Source organism: Belonocnema kinseyi, chromosome 8, assembly GCF_010883055.1.
Source record: "Belonocnema kinseyi isolate 2016_QV_RU_SX_M_011 chromosome 8, B_treatae_v1, whole genome shotgun sequence".
Lineage (NCBI taxonomy): Eukaryota > Metazoa > Arthropoda > Insecta > Hymenoptera > Cynipidae > Belonocnema > Belonocnema kinseyi.
The window spans coordinates 39,167,245-39,186,082 of NC_046664.1; the positions used below are offsets into that span (position 1 = coordinate 39,167,245).

The 18,838-nt window shown below is 29.4% G+C and overlaps 1 protein-coding gene across 1 annotated transcript in view; it reads right to left on the minus strand.

Annotated features, from left to right (window-relative positions):
* Positions 1-18,838, minus strand: part of LOC117178880 (glutamate receptor ionotropic, kainate 2-like) — a 461,802-nt gene that overhangs the window by 411,727 nt on the left and 31,237 nt on the right. The window contains exon 2 of the mRNA XM_033370402.1: positions 2,969-3,121. Within this exon, the coding sequence (XP_033226293.1) occupies positions 2,969-3,068 (100 nt within the window). The 5' untranslated portion in view covers positions 3,069-3,121. The remainder of the gene's footprint in view (positions 1-2,968; positions 3,122-18,838) is intronic.

The window sequence follows — 18,838 nt, forward strand, 5'->3', positions numbered from 1 at the left end:
TACACGTCGCGGACCAATCAAAAATACCAATTGCATTGGACGAAACCTTATTTTTGTAATAACCAGGGAAAAAATAATTTTTCAACATAAGTTTATTTCAGTATTATGTGTTATTTTTAATGCTATTGAATTAAATAATAAATTCGATACGAAAAAAATATCAATATTATTGTTTAACTAAATAGCTTTCAATAATAAAAATGATTAGCCCAATACACTTATGGAAAAAAAAACATTTTTTTTTAAATTTATAAAGAAATAATGTTTCTTCCTATACAACTGGTATTATTATTATTTGCCCCTCGGCGTGAAGACATTTTGGATTTTCCCCACCTAACCTGAGAAACCTAATCTCTACAAATAGTTGGAAATTTCCATACTAGATCGCATTAATTAACAGCTGTTTTATATAAAAGCTATACAAATCTGTTTTACTTATGATTTTCAGTTATTCGCAGCTTGAAAAAATCTTACCTGAGAAATGTTTTCGACCACGTACGCCCTCATATAAAACAGGATAGAAAAATCTTTGACCCCTCCTCCCCCACCCTACATAGGAATATACGTAATTTATGCACGGCCCTGATCAAGAAAAATATAAATAACATAACTTCACAGAAAAGAAAATGAAGAATTATTTTTTGATTGAATAAATAAAAATTTTAATGTTCCTTATCACTTTAGAACATCTCCCGCTTTGCCCTAGGCCCGAAGTAAGGAAGGTTTGCAGTGATATAAGGAGATCGAAAATACAAATTTTTTCAAGTGTACATATGTGTGTGTAACTTTATTCTATTCACCATATCTCGAAAAGTAATTTCTCATAAACTTTGGACGAATTGTAGATCAAATTGATGTCCAAATGTGACAGGATTTTACATGATCTATTCCTGTACGATCTATGTGCTGTCATGGTCTAGCAATACCGATTTATATTTCTTTATATTTGATCTATTGATTTATATTTGTTTGCAACTTCGAGACCTATCAATTGCCCAATTGAAGAATCTTTCATGACCTACAAATACAACCAATATCGTTTACAACTGTGTAACAAAATTATTTATTTTCTTTAAACAATGTTTTTTCTTGTGTGTGAAAATTAGCAATATGATGGAATTGTTCGCGTTTCCGAGAAGCGTGAGCTGGTCGATTAACGAAATTTCGATGAACATTTTTGAAACATCAATAGCGTCTTAGAAAGTGAAACAAAAAGTTACATTGTTCATTGTAACAGAAGATAACAAATAACATTTTGATTGGCTTTCTGATTTTCTGAAAATAAGGTTTCCAGTAAGACAGAAGAATAGACTTGAGATTGTTAAAGGTATCCATTTTTTCTATTGTTGAAGAAAAAGCTTACACTATGAGAAATCAAGTTCATTTTATACTTATGAAGAAGCAAGATGCTCATGAAATTGACACAAATAAATACATTCATAATACTTTGCAGTGGTATTATCCAAAGATTAAATCAATTGATCAGATTTTTAGAGTATAATACTTATTAATAGCCTGAAATGCCTTTAATTTATACACAGTTCTGTCTTATGAATGAATGGTGTAAAATCTTGCTGACCGGACATTCTCTTCGTTGAACATTTGGCAAGCTTGGTAAGAGGCAGATAGTATTTCAGAGGACTGTAATTCGGTGTGTCACGTGGTGGAGGTTTCTCGAGTTTATAGGTGCTAACGTAAATTTCCGACTTTCCAGACGCTCGCGAAAACATCCGGAAGGTTCGTGGCTTAACCCCCTTTTGACAAGGGAAGCCGAAACTAGATTATAGAGACGGTAAATTAATCTATGACTTCTACTTAATTCTGGCCTCTAAAAATCTATCATTTGATGAAAAAACAACTAAAACCTATTGTTGAGTTTATCGTATAATGCTAAATATATTCCCAAGATGCTTAAATCGCTCTGAATCGTAAAAAGCGTATTTTCACATACGATACGCTATGAACATAAAAAATGTATATCATAAAATGGCCCTTAAAAGTGAAGTGAAAAAGTGTATGAAAGTTTTATAAACCAGCAATGGAATTAGAAATGCATACGATAACTATAAAACTAGAGAACCAATAAAATAGGGATTTTTTGGGGGTATGAAAAACATTCTGTAGAATCAAATTCGCTATTTAAAGATGAAACAAAAGTCCACTCCCAAGCTGAAACATTGCTGAATTAAATTCAAAAAAGCTGAATTAAAAAAATGATTCAGGTTCAAAAAATTGACGTGGAAGTTTGTAAGCTCAAGAGTGGAACTGACCTAAAAGCCGAGTGCGTTCCGCTGTAGATTGTTATACAAAATTTAATTAATTGAATTTTGGTCAGAACTAAAAAAGTACAAATATGTTATTGAGATATTGCATACTTTAATACGAGTGAGCAAAATTGTTTGTAAAAATTTAGCTAATTCCAAAAAAACGAACAGGAACTTGAAAACTAAATTGAATGAGTTTTCAATATCAGCTTTGGATGGCCATTCCAAATCGAGTTTTTAATTTTTTGCAAATATAAAAAACAGTTCACGATATGTCGGGGATTAGAAAGAAGTTTTAAAAGGGAGAACCTTTTTGTCTAAAAATGAAAAAATTGTATAAAAATATTTTTCATTGTATAACTGCTTTTTTAATTCACATGGGTAGTTTTTTTTGGGTGTTTCACCTAAAATAAAAACAACCATCGTTTCTCTTGAGCTACCCTATTCAAAAAACATTTTAAATCTTTTGAAAATGAACATCTCTTAGTTTAATAAATTAAAACTTGTCAATAGTTTCCGGTGAAGTATCAAATAAAAAAATTATAGTACACGTTCAATTTTGCTTAACTTTTTTTTTGATAACCTATTTTTTCTTTTTCCTTCTGCAGTATATTTCTCCCATATTCAAAATTTCATTTTTCTTTAACATTTCTGTCTGAAAAGAAATTTGTTTTTCTAGAATATTTGTTTTATTGTTTACTCACCAATTTTTACGACGGGGGGTAGAGCTACGACGGTGAAGGTTGATTGAATTAGTTGAAGAATAGAAACGGTGGCTAGAAGACAGCCCAGATCCCCCTTCATAGCTCATCGCGAAAAACTACCTTTCAAATGATTTCTCTGGAGGATGTATCAATCTAAAAACAGAAGATAACATTTTTTATTAATTCATTGTTTCATGGAATTTTAAAATCAGTTAAACTTTCTAACAAGAAGATAAATGTAACAAAGTGGCTGAATTTTCAGCAAAATAATTAAACATTCAAAAAAATTATTGAATTTCAAACCAAATGGCTAAATTTTTAACCAACAAACATACATTTTCAATAGAAAGATTAATTTCTAACGAAGAATAATTATTGTACCAAAAAATATAGGTTTCTTATTTAAAAAGGTGAATTATTCAGAAATTAGATGAATTTTAGACCAAGAAAGATGACTTTTTAACTAAATAAATCAATTTCCAACACAATAATTGAAATTTCTACAAAATAATTGATAAATTAACCGAAATTAATGTGAATCGAAGAACCAAATAGTTAAATTTTGACTAAACGGAAATAAATTTCCAACAAAAAACGAAATAGTTAAATTTCGTGATTAAAAAGTTACTTTTCAACAAAAATAAAAATCAATTTTCAAACAATTTAATTAATCAAAAAGGACGAATTTTTAATAAAAGATTTTGATTATCGACCAAATAAACGATTTTTCAAGAAAACCCGTGTAGAAATTCAAATGGGGAACTAGTCTGGTTCCCGACCATGCGACCCCACCTAAAGCCAGGGGCTAGTCGGGTCATCCGACTAGCCCCCGACCAGTAGCTTCACGGTATATATTTATCGGGGGCTAGTCAGGTGACCCGACTTATCCTAGTCGGGGCCCGATCGGGTACTAGTAGGGGTCATATATGATAATACATTCGTGTGGAATATTAACCAAACTCCACAAAATTTATGAAACATCCCCTAAGAGTTTGTCAAAATACTTATTATTTACGGAAATCTCCATAAGCTTTTTTGAAATATTAAAAAGTGCTCAAATTTACCCAAGATTTGATGGGGAACATATTCTACGCTTAAAATGCATAAATTTATGTAACTAAAATTCCCCAAAATTTGTGGAATATTAATTTAAAAAAAAAACTTCAGCTGGAACTCAGCAATGGAAGAGCTTCGCCCTGAAGGAACCACCATGTTGATCACGGTAGTCTCTGCTCCAGGTAATTATACTTTGTTACGTGTGAACTGCTGTGTTAAACACTCGACGCGTCATTTCTGTTGCGCGAGAGGCGGGACGTCGCACCCTTGCGGATCTTCTTTAAAGCTACCAATCCAGAAGTCACTGATTAATCAAAAACTTTTTCTCTTTCTAATTTCAACTACCTGAATGATTAGACTTTATTTACATATGGAAAAACCTTTCAGATTATTTTAAAAATAAGCATCTATACAAATTTAGAGTGTTATGACTTCCGGCGGGAACTTTTCACCTACATCTATATGTCTCTTTTCCAATATGGATTTTCTTGAAATTCCATACAAAGGTTTTTACAAATGTTCCTAGAAATTCGGAATTTTCTAAAAAATACTACAAAAAAATAAGATAACGTCTTTTTGAAGATTTTGATGGTTGTTTTTATAAAAAGTTGATTTTCGTACAAAATTATTAACTTAATAATTATTTATTAAGTATATTTGAGATGAATTTAATATTAATAAATCTTTCCTTCAAAAAACGGTGTAAAATTATTGTTAAATATATTCTTAGTGTTTTAGAATAAAAAAATCATTACGCTTTTTTAGATATTACCTCATTTGATAAATCCTCGCCGAAAACTCAAAGATAAGAATAACCCGGCCAGAGCCTGAAGATTACCCGCACGGAAATTAGTGAACAAAAAGGCCCGACTAGCCCTTGACCAACCGCCGACCAGACCCCGACTGAAATGTTGACAACAAAAAGCCCAACTAGCCCCCGATTAGTGCCCGACTTGTAATAGGGCCAAATGGGACTATTACTACACGGGAATATATGAATCTTCTACCAAATAGTAGAATTTTTAACTCATAGAAAATTCATTTTTGCATGAAAAATGTCATAATTAAGTTTTCAGATTGAAAAATTCATTTTAGACTAAAGAAACGAATTGAAAAAAAGTATTTAAAATAAGAAAAGGCTATATTTTTTGAAAACAAGAAAAAAGAATTATTTTAAAATGAGAAAAAGAGGGGAACATGGGAAATAATGTGAAGACTTAAATATGAAGTTGATTTTTAAAATAATAAAGTTATTTTTTAATAGTACCGCTGCAGGACCATCTTACGAAAAATAAAAAAAGTTTGTAATGAACATTATTCAAGTTCGTAAAGTTACTCCCTCTGATTTTACGCAGCCCCAACCTCCCTTCAAAATTTAGTAACGTAGTTTATTGGATGGCCGCTGAAACATGCTGTGATATGTCTCTCTTTTTAAGAAATAAGTTGAATTTATAATTATTTCGTGTATTTACTCAAGCACAGGAAACATGAAACTAACAGTGCAAGATCTATCGTGAATACCCTCGAACTCTGCTCTTCGCTGGAAGTGCAATTCGCTGACCCATATTCGAGGTTGCCATGAATTCCCAGAATCTGCTCAGAAATACAGGTAGGTAGCAATGTATCATCCTGATTCAGTTTATCCAATTAACACATGCAAATCCACATCCTACAATCAAAATTGTTAATATTTTGGTTGATCATAACTTTGAATTAATGTAAAATTGAGAAGGAGTTTCCAGTTTGTTTTAATTACATTTTACGGTCATGTGAAGACGAAGGATTTTTGAATCCTTGAATGTGAAGACGTGGATTTTTGGATACTAAATTGCAAGATTGCAAGACTGCATGTAATTGCAAACGATTCTATCGATTATAGGAAATTAATGATTGAAAATCATTAAATAAATAATTATAAGATGAACATCATTAGAAAATCTTGAAAAGCTCTCAAAACTCAATTGAAATCTATATTGAAAACTTTTGGAATATCTTGAATTTCCTTGATACATTTAAAAACAATTTTAAGTCCATTAATATTTCTGAAATCTGTTACAATCAGTTCTCTTTGAATTATTCATATCCATAGAAATCCTTCGAAATACCTTAAATATTGATTGCCTTGAACTAGCTCTTTAAAGTTCTCTAAACAAACCTTAAGATTTTTTGGAAGATTTATAAATCCCTTGAAATCCTTGGATATTTAATAAAATCCTTTAAATCTTGTGAAATTCATTCAAACACCTTCAAAATAGAAAACCTTTTTTCTTCTAGTTGAAAATTTCTACTAGTCGATTAATAATTTACTTTTTGTATTTTAGTTGAAAAATTTTCAATTCAATACTTGGTCCACATTGAGCTAATAATAAGTTAAAAGCTGAACTCATTTGTTAAAATTAAATTTTCTTGTCGTTAAAAATGTAACTATTTTGTTAAAAATTCGCTTTCTTTTGCACAAAAATTAATTTTTGAAACGAAAATATTATTATATTTTTGGATGAAAATTTAGATGCTTTAGTTACATATTCAACTTATTGGGTTAAAAAGGTAACTTTTCAGTACAAAAAATCAAACATTTGATTAAAAATATATCTCTTTTAGTTTAAACTACAACTGTTTGGATCCAAATTTAAAAACTGAGTTGAAAGTTGAACTCCTTGTAAAAAATTCATTTTTTTAAAATAAAAAATTCGATTATTAAATAGAAATTTTTGTTATTTTTGAACAAAAATTCATTTTTGAACCCTATTTCTTTACGAGAAAATTTAACTATATGATTTAAAGTTTATATTTCTCCAAATTCGTATTTTTCTAGAAAATTAATATTTTTGGTTGTAAATTCAAGTACTTGTTTGAATGTTGAATTCTATATTTGAAAATGCAGTTTTTTGGTTGCAGATTCATAATTTTATATAAAAAATTCATTCCTTTGGTTGCAAATTCGCTAAATTAACTATTTTGTTGAAAATTTGCTTTTTAAGTAGAAAATTAATTTTTTATCTAACAATTCAAGTATTCGAATTGAAGATTCATCATTTTAGTCGAAAATTTTTCTAATTTGGTAGAAATTTTATCTAGTCGTTTAAAAAAGTTTAACTACTCAGTTAAAAATTTATAATTTTGTTGGATGATTCATGAATTTAGCTGTAAACTTATATTTTTAGTTGAAAATGTAACTTTATTTAAATTCTTTTTGTAAATAATTGTTAGAAGTCAACTATTTTCTACTGATTGTAATAGCTTATTATTATTATTATTTGTCGTATTTCATACAAAAGCTATGGATTTTAAGTAGCTCATCATTATAAATAACAAAAAAAAATGAGTTTCGTTCTCATTAGTTTCTTTATAGCATTATAGAAATTTTTCTGTTAAGCTAGCTGACTGAGAATAATTTTTAGTTAGTTATTACATCAATTTATATCAGGTTTTAAGGAATATGAAATTCTTTAAATAAATGGTACGTGCCGGGCGGTTTTGTCCAAAAATGTGCTCTTTGTCCACTGTGCGACACGGGAGAGCAGCGCCGTGGCAGCGCACGGTCCTACTAAAATTACATTATCTCTTGATCTATAAGAGTCACCGACAGTTTTTTTATAAATTAAATTCGAAATTATTAGGAATTTAGTTGTCTCAACCAGAAAAAAAAATTGTTTTTGCCTTCTCGACGAAAAACTGAAACTGTTACACCCACAATTTTTATTAAGATTCGTTTAATGGTTTCAGAAATATAGATACAGTACAAGTTCGATACGCATGCGCACACCTAATATCGTGCTAATAGAGGGGGCATCCGATAAGTCCGCAATTCCTGGAATTTTCCTCCCCTACAGACCCGAAGTTGGAAAGTTATTGGAATTGTACTGTATTTCAAAAAAATGTGGTGCCGAAATTCAACATATCTTAACTCCCGTAATTTTGAAAAGTTTCAAAAATCCTTTGGACCCCAAATCCCTCTTATATAACACTATAATTTCGCAAAGTTCACCTAAAATTGAACAACCACTTGCAAATCCTGATATTCCCATCAGTGCATTTTAATGAGATTTCGATGATTTGAAGGTATTCTTAAAGATTTGCACTGATTTCAGGGGATGTTATGAAGGATTTTAAAACATTCATGGGATTTCAAAGGATTTTAAGAGATTTCAAAGGATTTTTACGGAGTTTATCCAATTTTAAAAGATATAAAGGGATTTCGTTGATTTAACGTCATCTCTAAGGATTTCGTAAGACTGAAAAATATTTCATAGAATTTTTAAGGATATTGTGAGTGATTTTGAAAAACTCAAAAGGATTCTCAGGAATATTTATTATTTTAATGAATTTTGAAGAGATTATAAAGATTTCAATCCCTCTTAAAGCCTATCGGAACTGTCAGGCGTAACCTCGAATATATTTAAAACACAATTTTCGTTTAAAGTATTAAAGCGCATTTCTTTATAGTCAAATGTTCGCTTCGTTCAAATATTATCAATTGAAAAAATATAAAATCATGATAAAATATTGAAAAAATTATTTTTCACCAGCACCTTTTGTGTGGAAATTGATCCTGACATCGTAAAATGACCGACGCTATGTTTTAAAAAGCTTTTTGCCTGAATATTCTTTGAAAAACAGTAAATAAATGTAGCAAAATTTGCTAAATCAAAAGGAATTGAAATTTATATAATTCTTGGTTGCTTTGTGGTATTCAGAAAAATATTGTCGGCGCTAGGTACAGAAAGGGATTCAATTTAAGAGCTAACTTCAGCTACTGTGGATATTCAAAACGGGAGGACAAAAACGGAATCCAGAAGTATTCAATATTTCTCACGTTACCACTGAATGAATGAAATTTTTCAAAACTTTTTAATTAAGCCTTTTTACCGGGTAATCACAGCTCAAACAGAGGAGACCCACATCAATCGCATGTTTTCATCTACAAGTATATCAAAAACAGCAGAATCCGTGAAACCTTCCATTGACATCTATTAAGTCGCAAAGTGTTATAATTGTAAATCTTTGCACACTTACAATCATACAAAAAATCCCACAGCTTAAGTTAAATAAAGACGGAAAAGAAGCAAAGCAGGATTGATCACCCCAGAAATTTAAGGTTAAATATGAGCTGGCCTTCGCGAAACTTGACAGATGAAGAAAAAAGAACAGAAGAATGTTCGGTCAGCGATTATTATCATAATCAAAAATCAATCATTTCATACCAGGTTCTAGTATCAGTTCGGTAAAGGGCTTTTAGACGTTCGCTCTTCAAGGGGCTCTATAGGCCTGATAACATAGGGTTCTTTCGAATTATATATCTTACATCACTCGTAGATATATAAGCGTCTTTACATGGCACATGGTTTTACTATTCGTCCTGCGAACATTGACCTCCCCGCGGCAAATACGTGCCTCATCCAACTTTTGGTCTAATATACTATTTATTAGATTTTGAAGATTTTCAGACATTTGAAAAGATTTGCAAAAATTTCAAAGAATTTTAATACACCTTAAGACAATTCCATCAATTTTTAAAAGATTTCAAGAGATTGCAAATAAGGTTCACAGAGTTTTCGATATTTTTAAAGGATTTAAAAGAATTTTAAGAAATTTCACAAGGACGAAAGGGATTTAAGATAATTTTTGAATATTATGAAAGACTTTAAGAGATTTGAAAAAAGACACGGGATTTAGAAGGATTTTCAATTCCTTGAAAACGATTGCAAAGAATTTCGTAAGATTTCAAAATATTTAACGGAGTCTTACGGGATTTCCAAATATCATAAATAGTACAAAAATATTTCGAAAAATTTGAATAGTTTTTGAAAAAGTTGAATATAATACACTTTGTTAGCGTTCCAAAAATGAAAGTCAAGTACGTAACTCAAATATTTCCGACCAAGATTCAGTAGATTTTAACAAGGTTTACGAATTATCCTAATGATATGCTTCAATCAGACAGAAATTGAAAATGTTCTAGATTAATTAATCATAATAGAGTTTTTTTAGAACTAAACTTTGAACGAACATAATTAAAGTCAACGGCTTAATGTTTCTATTTATTAAATGAAAAAAAAATTATTTTTAAATTCTCATTCGTGAGAGTGTAATGTAATCGTACAAATTTTCGATCTCTGGTTTTTAACGAATCTTTACGTTTCGGTAGTCACAGAATCCAAAAATTGTGAAATTTTATCGATGCCTGTCTGTATGTCTGTCTGTATTCATGCATGTATGTCTGTCTTTCTGTATGTATGGTTACCTGACTGTTGTAGCCACGCTAACTTTTGAAGGATTTGTTCAATGAAGTTAGCCTCTGATACACTTCTTAAAGTTCTCAAAATAAAGGTTAAGTTCGTTAAGCAGATATTTTTAACTAAAATAAAAAGTTTAGAACATTTTAAAAATTTGAATTAAAAATGTTTTGTCAAAGTTTATTATAGATGGCTAGAAAAATTGCAAATTATCCCAATAAAATTTTTAATTTCAATAAAAATTAGAAAAGTTATATACTTTGGAAAATTTTGAAAATGTTCAGAAAAATATAAAAAAATATTTTTTTACAAGATTAGGCAATTGCATTTAAATCCATCACTAGATATCAAATATATTTAGAAACTATGTCAGTTAAACTTTTCTATAAGACAAAAAATTCAAAAAGTTTGAGCTTTTTAAAAATTTAAATGAAAATTTTTAATGAGTTTTAGAAATTTTTATCAAATTTTCGGATACGCATAAAAAAAACTTGCAAATTATACCAATGACAGTTTTAAATTCAATAAAACTTCAAAAAGTTATATGCTTTTCAACCATTTCAAAATTTTCAAAAAGGGGAGAAAAAATCTTTGTTGAATTGGTTAAGAAATATCAGTCCAAATTTCTACTAGATGTAAAATATATGTTTTTCGAAACTATTATTATGAAATTTTTTAATTAGACAAAAGTTCCAAAAGTTGGATCAATTTCAAAAATATGCAGTTTTGGTTTTTAAGAGATCCGTAATTTTAAAGTGTTTTTTAATAGATTTGAACAAAAATTACAAATTATCTTGATGAAGCTTTTCAATTAGACACGAATTATCGAGCTTGAAGCGCGAGTTTCGCAATTAGAATGTAATCGTCAAAGTTGTAGGTGCTTTGAGAACCTTCTTTAAAAACAAATAAAAAAAAATCAGCTACAATTTATGGCTGTAATTCTTCAGAAGTTTAAATCATTATTTGATAAAATGTAGTTCAAGTGTACGCATTAAACGTACGAAAACGAGCACGAAGCGCGAGCCTTGGAATGAAAATGTAATAGACGAAGCCGCAGGTACTTTGAGAACATTCTTTAATAACAAATTGGAAAACGATTTTAGTTGCAACTTAGAACTTTAACATTAGAAGGGCCGGTTAATTTAAAAAAAAAACTTTAATGAGTAAGGATTTTCTACAGTCTCAAAAAGAAGCAATAATAGTTTATAATAAAATTGCGTAATGATTCATGTTAAAAAATTAAACAGCGACATGTGGTGTGTATTAAAAAATAATTAGGCACAAAAAGAAAAAGTGGGTAAATTGAAAGTGTGAAATAAAAAGTGGAATGTAGAATCTGGGAAAGTTACGTAATCGCCTCTCTGGTATAGAAAGAAAAACAACTCAACGGCTATCAGAAAGTCTCAGTTGGCAAATGGATTGGATCGAGTAAGAGAAATTTGTCTGAGGGATTTTATTCGATTTTTTGTTCCTTTGTGGTGAGCTTTAGATAGTAATACAAGCCATTTGTTTGTTTTTGTACCGCTAAAGCAGTCTTCAAGTAGTTTAGTAAGACTCGACTCTCATTTTATTACATCTCTCAGGAAACATTTAGATCAAAGAAAAGTAAAGAGATAGAGATTTTTGTGCCAAGAAGAGGGGTTATTCAGTTACTAAGTTAAATAGTTATAAACAGACATAAAGAGACTTCAACGGAAATGCTTACGCACACACACACACATATATATATATATATAATGAAGTAATGTAATTTGTTAGTAATGATAGCTGTAACAGATTTATTTTTGTAAATAAGTCACGAATTTGGTGATTAGAAACATTATGTTTTTGTTTTGATACAGAGGAATAATATTGAAGTCGAAAAAGGGTATATTGGTCGACGAAGCTTTCGAAAAATTATTTATGTAAACAATCAGCAAAGAAAAATATATCCTTTTAAACCAAAAAAGTGACGAAAAGTGAATAACCTCTCACTCAAAAAGTAACTAAAATAAGTAATGTGAATTAATAATCTAATTCCAGGTGATTTTTAACTTATTTAGGACAAATTCCAAAAAGAAAGCTATGATTTCAATAAAACACGAGAAAATGTATAGGAATTGATTGAAAATGAGATCAATTCGATGAAATTCATACAAATTCATTTGAATTGAAAAAAATCCATAGTACGTCACTAATTTATGTACAATTGATGTATGTTTAGAAGAATCAAAGAGAATTCAAAGAAATTGGATAAAATGCTTAAAATTCATTGTGAGCTTAAACTATTTCAAATTGAATTTAAAAATCTAAAATAAAAATGTAAAACTTAAATTATTTGAGAAGAATGCAGTGATTTTCGAAGAATTCTAGTTATTTTAAAAGAATTTAGCAATAGTTAAAAACATTCAGAGAATTCCAAAAGAATCAAATCCTTTGATAAGAATTCAGGAAAAATCATTAGGAAATTATCGTTAATTCGAAATTGAGTAACGCAAATGTTTGACCCATTTCCGATGAAGTAGAATGTTGCGGTCTTTTCAGATCGACTCTACGAGAGACGTTATGAAAGGTAAAAAATAGCCGAAATTGCAAATTTACCCCTCCTTCACCCTCGAATCGCCATATTTGCCGGATTTTCGCCAGATTTTGTCGATTATTTTGGAAAATTGTCGGTTTAAAAAAAAAACATAGAAGACAAAAGTTGTGTATTTTTTAATTCTAAACAACTTTGGTATCTTATGTTTTTTCAGAACCCCATTATTTTGCGAGATAATCGATGAAATGTGTTAATACGCACGGTATACTTATATTTACAGTGCATATATAGCTATAGATATATGAACTTGCAATTTGTCGATTATCTCAGACAATAATGGGTTTCAGAAAAAAACACAAGAAACCAAAGTTGTAATAACATTAGAATAAATAATAAAAATTAGACGTTTTTTCAAAAAACCAATATTTTCCAAGTAATCGACATTGTTGAGATGTAAGAATTATCAGTTACTACTATAAGCATTAATTATTTTCAAAAATATTTTAGACAAATATTGTGTATTTTTTCATTTTAAACAAATTGGCATTTTATGACTTTTTAGAAAAATCAATACTTTCCGGAATACCCATAATCCATAATATATTCCCGCAACGGTCATTGGAGAAAGATAGCGAAAAACTGCCTTCACTTGCCGCCTCCCCCTTAATAACAATAGTTTTAAAATCGGGGTCCTGGGAAAAAATTGTTAATTTTCTTCAAATCTGGGGGAAGTCACTGACGACGAACATTTGAGGGGGCCGCATAGCCGCCCCCGAGGAGGAGAGTTTGAGAGAATATAATTGCAATATTTTGGAAACCAAATTCATGTAAATTGAAAACAATTTATTAATAGTAATAAAATTAACTGTGTTTGATCAAATATAAAATTATTTCAGAAAAATTAAAGGAAATTCCAAACAAATTGATGAAATGCTCAGCATTTCAAGATGAGTTTCGAAAATTTTAGGGTATTTTTAATTATATTCTTTAACTCATTGAATTGAGTTGAAATAAGTGAATTTCTAATTCAAGAGAGTTGAAAGAAATTCAGGGTAAATGCCAGAAATTCAAGAAATTTTTAAAGAATGAAATAAAACTAAAATTAATTTAGAATAAATTATAACTAATTGGGGAGAAATTATTATATTATTCCTAGTTTTGTATCGTACTAATTATTCTTTTGCGAGAATTAAAAAAAACATTCCATTGATTTCAGTATAATTAGCGTGAATTCAGAAGAATTCAAGAGAATTTAAGAAACGTTGTTGAAATTAATTAGAATTGAAAAGAATATAATTTAACAAAATTTGAAAAACCAAAACATTATAATCGAAATGAGAGAAATAGGAGCAAACACAATTCAGAACAACTTTAAGAGAGTTTAATTGAATTAAAAAAATGTGAAAAAGCTACCAACGAATTAAATAGAATTCGAGAGAATTGAAGGAGATTTAAGAGAAATGAGATGAAATCTAATGAAACTGCAATGTGAATTAGAAAAATTGAGTGGGTTGTCAAGAATTAGAAAATCCATTGGGTTTCTTTGATTTTAAATAAATTGAGAGAACTCAAAATTCAAAAGGATTTCATAATATTGCTAAAAATTCTAAGTAGATTTAAAAGAATTAGGAGTGAGTTTAAAAAAAGTCAATTGAATTGAGTTGATGAATGAATTCGAAATAATTGCAAAAAATTCTATTTATTTCACTCAAATTGGAGTCAGTGTAGACAAATCAAAGAAAATTGAAGAAAATTTGATTAAGGACATAAACAAATCTAGGTAAACTTAAAATAAATAAAGTGAATAGAATACATTTTAAAATGAGAACAAAAAAATGATTAAATTCAGATAAATGGCATTGAATAGATTCTGTTTATAGGAATCTGATAAAATCCGTGAGAATTCGAGTGAAATATAGGTATTTAGGGTGAATTAAAAAATCCAAGAACATTGACTGAATTCATTAGGTTTCAAAGAATATAGTTTGAATTCTAACTAAGAAAAAGTAACATTTTGAAATGATAAAGATAACTCGTTACTTTTTCGCGAATTAACGGTCACGATAAATGGTTACCGAAAGTTCCTAAGACAAAAATGGAAAATTTCTTAACATTATAATGATTTATAATATTTTTAGCTGAGCTGAAGCCTAGAAAAGCCATTCTGGATAAAACTTCTCTTATTAGAATGAATTTCCGTATCGAAAGGTTGGAAATTAGTCCAAAGTCGATTTAAATTCGAGGAGTGAAATTAGGATTATTACAAGCTATTAAAAGCTATTACATAAATACATTTTCAACAATCCTACATAGAGCCAGTTAATTTTTTCAACAAATAATTTTTTAAATTTATACCAATAATTAAAAACCTTACAGTTTTTCATTGAACATCTTAAGATAAGACGAAATTATAACACAAATTATGGCTTTGATCCCTGCACCGATTTTTGCATTTTCTCTAAAAAAGCGAAATTCCGGGACTTTTTCCGGTTTAACGCTTTCTGTAGTAGATCTTTGTCTAAAAAATTCGACGGCATTTATCACAGAGTTGATCATAATTCATAAACTCATGCTGGGGAGGAGGGTGATTTTCTTACCAGCCCCTTATCTACATTACGAATGCCAGTAATTAGTTATTCTGCTATAGAGTAAAATGAGTAGTTATAAAAGTCGTAAAAAGCAGAGAAAGCAAGAGGAGGAGTAAAAATCGACTTTCTCTTTCATTCACTAATTTCTGCGAGAAAACGAGGGTAGATCGTTAAACGAAATTCTTCCGATTCATTTTCCGTCGTGCGCAGTTCACCTTAATCGTCGCGCTTTATTCGACGATAATTCGTCGTGACCGTAGAAGCGCCTTAATCACAAGGCTAGATATCTCCTTTTCACCTTTTTCTTAGCTCTTTCCCTCTTATATCTTTAAGAAGGAATATTTCTTCTATTCCGTCGCCGTACCGGCCAACCCACCACCCTGCTCTCAACCTGCTTCGACTCATTCTGTGATTTATAGTCTTTTTAAAGCATCTTCGCAATATCATCCTTTAGTCCACTTACTCTCAGTTTTCGTAAAGAAACAGAAACCGAGGAAGCCACCAAGCAGAAAGATTTAGTTTTATGAAGAATATCATGGTTAATTTGAAAAATCTATTAAAATGTACTTAAAAACAGGACTTCCGGTATATTTTTTGTTATCTTAATTAAATTCTAAAGAGTTCTAAAGAATGTTAAAGATTTAAATCATTTTACTTTAGTTTCGAACTCTTATTTGATGCATTAATGAATTTTCGGTGCCGGCGCACATTGGGGTGAAATCAGAAAAAAAGGTTCAAAATGACATTTAGGACGAATTTATGTACCGATTTTTAATTTTTCGGTGAAAAATTCAGGACTAAATTTTTCACAAAATGGCAAGAGTTTATTTAATTTTTATTTTAATGCTAAAAGTGAAACAACTGTCGACTTTTTTAATTTCATTTTTTATCTTCTATACAAAATTTTTTTATACTTGTTGTCACTTGAATTTAATGCACAGGGGTATAAGAAAGATAAAAATGTAGTTAAATTGCATAGTTGATTGTTATAAACAAATCGTATTAGAAAATAATAGACATTAGGGGTTATTCGTTCTCAAAGTGTATTTCTGCTCTGAAATCGCTTGCTTTCATCGTTAAGATGATACGTTGACATTAAAATTTAAGGTTAAATGTTATTTGTTTATTTTATAATCAAATTATATAAAAAATGCAGATTATGGCCATTTTTTAACGAAAAGGAACCGTTTTGTCTTCCGACTTTGTTGCCATTATGTTTCTAGTGATTATGTATGACAAAATTTTGCCATATATCAATATTTGTTCATTTTATAAACAAATTATATGAAAAAATTCACATTTTGGTCGTTTTTAAGCAAAAAGAAATCGTTTTTTCTTCTAACCTTGCTGAAATTATATTTATAAGGATGTTTTCTCAAAAAAATTTAGCAAAATTCCAATATTTGTTTATTTTATAAACAAATTCACACCTATACACGCCTAAAAAATTTTCTCAAGGAACCTTATTCACTATATAATTTCAGCCAGACTTGATAAAAGAACGATTTATTTCTGCCTATAAATGCTTAGAACGTGCATTTGTTTACCTAATGTGTTTTTAAAGTAAGCAAATAGTAATGCATAACAACATTTTATCCAGGCGATTCCTTGTAAATATAGTTAAAAAATAATAAAAGAATTTCTTCCTATAAATATCTGCAATATACATTTGTTTATAAAATAAGCGATTAGCGATGCTTGGCAACACTTTTCTATAGAAAATCATTGGCCATATAACTTTAACAAGATCAGAAGAAAAAACGATATCTTTTCGGTTAAAATCTACTTATATGTGAATCTATTGCAATGATTTGTTTATAAAATAAGCAAATATCAATTCATTGCGAAATTTTTTTAGAAAACATCATTGGCAATCTAATTTCAGCAAGGTCACAAGAAAAAATTATTTCTCTTCGCTTAAAAGCATCCAAAATGTACATTTTTTTAAAATAAACTATTTATGGAAAAAACGAATATTGATGAGTCACAAACAATTTTTCATAAAAAGTTATTGGCAGTATAATTTGAGCAAGGACAGAAAAAAGAACGGTTTATTTTCACTTAAATTTGCCCAAAATGTGCATTTATTCATATAATTTGTTTATCAAATAAACAAATATTGATAGGTTGCAATTTTTTCCAGAAAACATCATTGGCAATACAATTTTACCAACGTCAGAAGAAAAAACAATTTCTTTTAATTTAAATAGGCCCAAAATTTGCATTCATTTATATAATTTGCTTATAAAATAAACAAATAACATTTAATCTTTAATTTTAATATTTACGTATCATTATAACGATGAAAGCAAGCGATTTCAAAACAGAAATATACTTTGAAGACGAATAACCCCTAATGTCGAGTATTTGTTAATACTATTGGTTTATAATAATTAACTATGCACTTTAACCATTTTTGTACCTTCATTATGCCTCTATTCATTAAATCCGAAGGACGAGAAGTATAAGAGAAATTTTCTCTTGAAGATGAAAAATGAAATGTAAAAAATCGACATTTTGTTCGCTGTTTGCATTAAAATTGATAATTAAATAAACAAACAAAAAAACTACCCCCACCATTTTCTGAAAAATTTAGCCCTAAATTTTGAAAGATCTAAATTCGGTGCGTAATTGCGTTCTAAATGTCATTTTGAACCTCGGTTTCCGATTTCACACGACTGTACGACGGTCAAATAAATAAAAGAAAAAATGTCTTTTGAATTGGCTACGTTTAGGACTCCATGTTGTCCCCTTTTAAGCATGCAATAAACATTTATTAGAAAATTCAAATTAAAATAAAACATTTTTTGCTATCAGGAAAAACAATTGTATTTTTTTAACTCTAATAGGTATTAGGCATATTAGGAGAAGTCTGCTTACCAAGGATAAAAAAAACTTCTCTGTTAATTTACGAGAACAGATTAAAGTCGAAGGTCATGTTATTGAAAAATTTTGCTTAAAAAATGTTGTATAAATTATTCATTGTTCGAGAGTATGCATTATTTGGAAGTTAAAATCTTAATGCAATTAAAATCTAAAGTACTAGTTTATGACAGGTATGTGGATGATACTTTTCCAATTATCCCAAAGGATCAAGTTTCAGAAACTATCCAAAATTTTAATGAATATTACTCTACCAGTTTTTAAAAAAATATACTTCTGGAATGCCCCACGATCATTTTGAGCCAATAAAATGGCTTGGGCCGTTTTTGAGAAAACTTTTTTTCTGATTTTTTTTGAAGAGGGTAATTAAAATATTTTGATACAAATTAGTAGAACGTTGAATTTGATTGGCTCGAATCATTCAGTCTGGCATCCGATAAAAGGCTGCAGGTGCTGAACATCTTACGAGAACTGAAACTCCTCAATGTTTTTTAAAAATAGTGAAAAACGTGGAAAAATTCAGTTTTTCAAAAATTGCCTCATTCCGGTTCATTTTATGTCCCAAACACTCTCGCAAGGATTAAAGTGC